Source organism: Chiloscyllium plagiosum, chromosome 21, assembly GCF_004010195.1.
Source record: "Chiloscyllium plagiosum isolate BGI_BamShark_2017 chromosome 21, ASM401019v2, whole genome shotgun sequence".
NCBI lineage: Eukaryota > Metazoa > Chordata > Chondrichthyes > Orectolobiformes > Hemiscylliidae > Chiloscyllium > Chiloscyllium plagiosum.
Window position 1 is genome coordinate 57799331 of NC_057730.1, and position 7317 is coordinate 57806647.

Consider the following 7317-nt stretch of genomic DNA (forward strand, 5'->3'; position numbering starts at 1 on the left):
CACATTCTTCCTCACTGTCAACAACTCCACCGACTTTCGTATCATCCGCAAACTTGCTCACCTAACCTTCTAGCCCCTCCTCCAGGTCATTTATAAAAATGACAAACAGCAGTGGCCCCAAAACAGATCCTTGCGCTATACCACTCATAACTGAACTCCAGGATGAACCACCCCGTCTTCTTACAGCTAGCCAATTTTTGATCCAAACTGCCAAATCACCCTCATCCACCTGTTTGGTCACCTTCTCATAGAACTCAGTAAGGTTTGTGAGGCACGACCTACCCTTCACAAAACCACGCTGACTATCCCTAATCAACTTATTCCTTTCTACATGATTATAAATCCTATCTCTTATAATCCTGTCCAACACTTTATCCACAACCAAAGTAAAGCTCACTGACCTATAATTACCAGGGTTGGTTCTATTCCCCTACTTGAACAAGGGGATAACATTTGCTACCTTCCAGTCTTCTGGCACTATTCCTGTAAACAATGACAACATAAAGCTCAAAGCCAAATGCTCTGCAATTTCCTCCCTGGCTTCCCAGAGAATCCTAGGATAAATCCCATCTGGCTCAAGGGACTTACCGGCCCAGGGGACTTAGCTATTTTCACACTTTCCAGAATTGCAAACACCTCCTCCTTGTGAACTCAATCCTGTCTAGTCTAGTAGCCTGTATCTCAGTATTCTCCTCGACCACATTGTCTTTTTCCTGTGTGAATACTGACGAAAAATATTCATTTTGCACTTCTTCTATCTCCTCGGACTCCACACACAACTTCCCACTAATATCCTTGATTGACCCTAACCTTACTCTCATCATTCTTTTATTCCTGACAACCTATAGAAAGCTTTAAGGTTTTCCTCGATCCTACCTGCCAACAACTTCTCATGTCCCTTCCTGGCTCATCTTAGCTCTCTCTTTAGGTCTTTTCTGGCTAACCTGTAACTCTCAAGTGTCCTAACTGAGCCTTCACATCGCATCCTAACACAAACCACCTCCTTCCTCCTGACAAGAGATTCAATTTCCTTAGTAAACCACTGCTCCCTTGCTCCACCACTTCTTCCCTGCTTGACCGGTACATACATATCAAGGCAGGCTGCAGCTGTTCCTTGAATAAGCTCCACATTTCAATTGAGTCCATCTCCTGCAGTTTTGTTCCCCATCCTATGCATCCTAAATCTTGTCTAATTGCATTGTAATTGCCTTTCCCCTAGCTATAACTCTTGCCCTGCAGTATATATCTATCCCTTTCCATCGTTAAGTAAACATAACCGAATTGTGGTCACTATCACCAAAGTGCTCACCTACCTCCAAATACAACACCTTGCCTGGTTCATTGCCCAGTACCAAATTCAATGTGGCCTAGCTCTTGTTGGCCTGCCTACATACTGTGCCAGGAAACCCTCCTGCACACATTGGACAAAAATTGATCCATCTAAAGTACTCGAACTATAGCATTTCCAGTCAATATTTGGAAAGTTAAAGTCCCCTATAACAACTACCCTGTTACTCTCACTCCTATCCAGAATCATCTTTGCAATCCTTTTCTGTACATCTCTGAAACTAAAGAAAAGTCCCAACAGGGTGACCTCTCCTTTCCTGTTTCTAACCTCAGCTCATACTACCTCAATAGACAAGCCTTCAAATGTCCTTTCTGACACCCTTGGTCAGAATACTACCCTTGGCTAACAATGCCACACCCCCCCCTCTTTTACCACCTTCCCTGTTCTTATTGAAACATCTAAATCCCAGAACCTGCAACAACCATTCCAGTCCTTGCTCTATCCAAGTCTTCAAAATGGCCAAAAACATCAAAGTCCCAGGTACGAAACCCATGCTACAAGTTTACCCACCTTCTTCTGGATGTTCCTGGCTTTGAAGTAGACAGACTTGAAACCACCTTACTGCTTGCTGGTGCACTCTTGCAACATTGAAACCTTATTTCTGACCACACTACTCTCAACCTCCTGGACACTGGAGCCACAAATTATGCTCCCATCACTGTGCTGAATTAGTTTAAACCCTATCAAACAACATTAGCAAACATCCTCCCAGGATATTGGTACCCCTCTTGTTCAGGTGAAAACCATCCTGTTTGTAGAGTACCCACCTACACCAGAATGAGCCCCAATTACCCAGATATCTGAAACCCTCCCTCAAGTACCATTCCTGTAGCTACATGTTCAACTCCTCTCTCTCTCTCCATTCCTTGTCTCGCTAGCACGTGGCACGGGCAACAAACCAGAGATAACAACTCTGTTTGTTCTAGCTCTAAGCTTCCACCCTAGCTCCTTGAATTTTTTCTTTAAATCCCCAGCCCTTTTCCTACCTATGTCGCTGTTACCTATTTGGACCATGACTTGGGGCTGCTCCCCTTCCCCCTTAAGGATCCTGAAAACACGATCCAAGACATCACGAACCCTGGTATCTGGGAGGCAACACGCTAACCATGAGTCTCTCTCGTTCCCACAGAACCTTCTATCTGTTCCCCCTAACTATGGAGTCCCCAGTGACTACATTCTCATCAACCTTCATTAAAGAATTCGAACAAATTTGTGAGGCATGATCTCCCCTGCATAAAGTCATGCTGACTACTCCTAATCCAACCCTGCCTTTCCAATTATCTTATCTCTCAGAATCCGCTCAAGTAATTTACCTACCACAGATGCTAGGCTGACTGGTCTACAATTCTCAGAATTTTCTTTGCAGCCCTTCTTGAATAATGACACAATATTCATTATCCTCCAGTCTTCCAGGCCCACATCCGTGGCTAATGATGATGCAAAAGTATCAGCCAAGACCCCCACAATTTCTTCTCTAGCCTCTTACAGGGTTCTTGGATATAACTGGTCAGGACCAGGAGATTAATCCACCACGGTGGCACAGTGGTTTGCACTGGTGCCTCACAGTGCCAGAGACCCGGTTCATTTCCCACCTCAGGCAACTGTGTGGAGTTTGCACATTCTCCCCGTGTCTGCGTGGGTTTCCTCCGTGTGCTCCGGTTTCCTCCCTCAGTCCAAAAATATGAATGGGTCATGCTAAATTGTCCATAGTGTTAGGTGAAGGGGTAAATGTAGGGGAATGGGTCTGAGTGGGTTGCTCTTCAGAGGATCGGTGTGGTCTTCTTGGGCCGAAGGGCCTGTTTCCATACTGTAAGAATCTAATCTAATCAAATCATCATACATTCTAATACGTCCAACACCTCCTCTACTGTGATATGGACTGTCCCCATGGTATCACTACTAACTTCCCCAAATCTACATGTCTTTCTCAACGGTATACACAGAAGTGAAATATTGAAGACCTCACCCATCTCCTGCGGTTCCACTTATACACACCCACTTTGATCCTTGAGGAGTCCTAATCTCTCCTACTTTTTCTATTAATATACTTAAAGAATCTCTTTTGACTTAGCCAAATGGTTATTGGCTTAAGTGGGAATTTGTAGGTGGTGATATTTCCATGTATCTTCTATTCTTATCTGTCTAGATGGTAATGGTTGTGGATTTGGTAGATTCTGTCAAAGGAGGTTTGGTGAATTTCTGCAGTAGATGATAGATACTACCACTACCGAGTGTCGGTGGTGGAGAAAGTGAATGTTTCTGGATGTGGTTCCAATCAAGCAGGCTGCTTTGTCCCGGATGGTATTTTCAGTGTTGTTGGAGCTGCACCCAAGTGGGAATATTTGATCATACTTCTGATTTCTGCCTTGTAGATGGTGGACAGACTTTGGGGTAGCAGATGAGTTGTTCACCACAGAATCTCTTGCCACTGATCTGCTCGTGTAACCACAGTATTTATATGACTAGTTCAGTTCTTGGTCAATGGTAAACACCATGATGTTGACAGTGGTAGATTCAGCCACTAACTGTCCAGGAGTGATGGTTAGATTCTCTCTGGTTGGAGATGGTCATTGCCTGGCACTTGTGTGGAACAGTATGCCCGGTAGTAAGCATGACAGATTTTGGGGATGTGAAGGCACTAACAACAAAGCCACATTTAAGGAGAATTTTCTGGAGTTCCATCTGGTATCCAGCTAGATCCCTTAGGAAGGTTCATAGCGTCATAGAGATGTACAGCATGGAAACAGACACTTCGGTCCAACCCGTCCATGCCGACCAGATATCCCAACCCAATCTAGTCCCACCTGCTAGCACCCAGGCCATATCCCTCCAAACCCTTCCTATTCATATACCCGTCCAAATGCCTCTCAAATGTTGCAATTGTACCAGCCTCCACCACTTCCTCTGGCAGCTCATTCCAGACACGTACCACCCTCTGCATGAAAAAGTTGCCCCCTAGCTCTCTTTTATATCTTTCCCCTCTCACCCTAAACCTATGCCCTCTAGTTCTGGACTCCCCGACCCCAGGGAAAAGACTTTGCCTTTTTATCCTATCCATGCCCCTCATAATTTTGTAAACCTCTTTAAGGTCACCCCTCAGCCTCTGACGCTCCAGGGAAAACAGCCCCAGCCTGTTCAGCCTTTCCCTATAGCTCAGGTCCTCCAACCCTGGCAACATCCTCGTAAATCTTTTATGAACCCTTTCGAGTTTCACAACGTCTTTCCGATTGGAAGGAGACCAGAATTGCACGCAATATTCCAACAGTGGCCTAACCAATGTTTTGTACAACTGCAACAGGACCTCCCTACTCCAGTACTCAATACTCTGACCAATAAAGGAAAGCATACCAAATGTCTTCTTCATTTGGTATCCACCTTCGACTCTACTTTCAAGGAGCTATGAACCTGCACTCCAAGGTCTCTTTGTTCAGCAACACTCCCCAGGACCCTACCATTAAGTGTATAAGTCCTGCTAAGATTTGCTTTTCCAAAATGCAGCACCTCACATTTATCTGAATTAAACTCCATCTGCCACTTCTCAGCCCAAAGATCCATCTGGTCCAGATCCTGTTGTAATATGAGGTCACTGGACCCAGAACGTTAACTCTGATTCCTCTTCACAGATGCTGCTGAGCTTTTCCAGCAATTTCCATTTTTGTTTATATTACCTAGTCAGGTTGACAGGTGTGGGAATTTACCAAAAGGAGGTCAAAAAGGACCCCTGAGAATAGTCTCCGGAATCTTTAGGAGGAGAACTCTGAAGGACATGGCTGAGGAGAAGCCCTAGGGTCCTTGTAAGGCCTAATGGAGAATGCTCCTGTTCCTTTTGACCTACACTGAGCTCTAAAAGAAGCCAATTTTGTAAATTTACCTTGTCTCCACCATAGTTCAGCTTTTGGCTTGCAGACTGTCTGGTATTCCCAAGGTAAAGCAGACAGTGTATTGCAAAACACCACACTATGATATCTGAATGTGAAGCAAGTCCCTGGCTGTCTCATCAGTAGTTGATGTTTCATCAATAGTTTGAGGCATCATCCATGGAAATGACAAAGGCTGGGAATGGGGCAGGCAGGAAATGTTCTTAAATTTTACCACTCATGTACTATTCTCACTGGCAAGGGTGGTTTAAATTCTTATCACGTTCTTTGCATCTTCACATAGTAAATCCCTAGGCAAATTCACAATACCACATCTGTGAAAAGGAACTGTATTTTAAAAAATGACTTTAAAGAAACTCCTAAACTTTACAATGCATCATATGCATACTATCAAAAGCTATGGACCATCTGCTAAACTGGTAATTAATCACATCAGATGAATATTGTTGAAAATTAAGATCATGATTATGGAATTCAAATCACTTACCATTGCCAGTTGTTCTCTTAACTGATCAACAACTCGTTTATGTGCTCCAGCCAACGCAACCAGATAGAAAAGGATAAGGCTGAAAGAATGAAAATTGAATGATGTATAGAAAAGTACTACACATTGTGCCCGAATCCCTGTCCCTAGCCCACAGTGACACAGCATTTTCAGACCATATCACTTCATTATTTGCCATTCGAGCTTTGCTTATTTGTTGTGGTTTTAAGTAGGCCAATAAAATGCTCAGCAATGCATTATATTACATATAATGATGATAACTTGCATTTAAAAAGCATTTTATGACTGAAAGGAAATCTATATGTATACTTGCAAAAAATATGTGGCTTCCTCGCCTTTCCTCATTTTAATGGAATGAGAAGAGTAGAACAGTTCTGAAGACAGGTCACTGGACCCAAAATATCCTCTTGCTTTCTCTGCCCTGATGCTGCAAGACCTGCTCAGTTTAGAGTCATGGAAACAGACCCTTCGGTACAACCCGTCCATGCCGACCAGGTATCCCAACCCAAACTAGTCCCACCTGCCAGCACCCGGCCCATATCCCTCCAAACCCTTCCTATTCATATACCCATCCAAATGCCTCTTAAATGTTGCAATTGTAACAGCCTCCACCACTTCCTCTAGCAGCTCATTTCATATACGTACCACCCTCTGCGTGAAAAAGTTGCCTCTTAGGTCTCTTTTGTATCTTACCCCTCACCCTAAACCTATGCCCTCTAGTTCTGGACTCCCTGACCCCAGGGAAAAGACTTTGTCTATTTATCCTATCCATGCCCCGCATAATTTTGTAAACCTCTATAAGGTCACCCCTCAGCCTCCGACGCTCCAGGGAAAACAGCCCCAGCCTGTCCAGCCTCTCCCTGTTGCTCAGATTCTCCAACCCTGGCAATATCGTTGTTAATCTTTTCTGAACCCTTTCAAGTTTCACAACATCTTTCCAATAGGAAGGAGACCAGAATTGCACGCAATATTCCAACAGTGGCCTAACCAATGTCCTGTACAGCCGCAACATGACCTCCCAACTCCTGTACTCAATACTCTGACCAATAAAGGAAAGCATACCAAACACCTTCTTCACTATCGTATCTACCTGTGACTCCACTTTCAAGGAGCTATGAACCTGCACTCCAAGGTCTCTTTGTTCAGCAATACTCCCTAGGACCTTACTATTAAATGTATAAGTCCTGCTAACATTTGATTTTCCAAATGCAGCACCTAGCATTTATCTGAATTAAACTCCATCTGCCACTTCTCAGCACATTGGCCCATCTGGTCCAGATCCTATTGTAATCTGAGGTAACCCTCTTCGTTGTCCATACACCTCCAATTTTGGTGTCATCTGCAAACTTACTAATTGTACCTCTTATGCTCGCATCCAAATCATTTATGTAAATGACAAAAAGTAGAGCACCCAGCACCGATCCTTGTGGCACTCCACTGGTCACAGGCCTCCAGTCTGAAAAACAACCCTCCACCACCACCCTCTGTCTTCCACCTTTGAGCCAGTTCTGTATCTAAATGGCTAGTTCTCCCTGTATTCCATGAGGTCTAACCTTGCTAATCAGTCTCCCATGGGGAACCTTGTC

At 44.2% G+C, this 7317-nt stretch overlaps 1 protein-coding gene across 3 annotated transcripts in view; it reads right to left on the reverse strand.

Annotated features, from left to right (window-relative positions):
• The window catches only part of LOC122560911 (transmembrane channel-like protein 7), a 99830-nt gene that overhangs the window by 5672 nt on the left and 86841 nt on the right, over positions 1 to 7317 (reverse strand). For all 3 annotated transcript variants that reach the window (XM_043712161.1, XM_043712162.1, XM_043712160.1), the window contains one exon: positions 5714 to 5792. In XM_043712161.1, coding sequence (XP_043568096.1) covers positions 5714 to 5792 — 79 coding nt within the window. The remainder of the gene's footprint in view (positions 1 to 5713; positions 5793 to 7317) is intronic.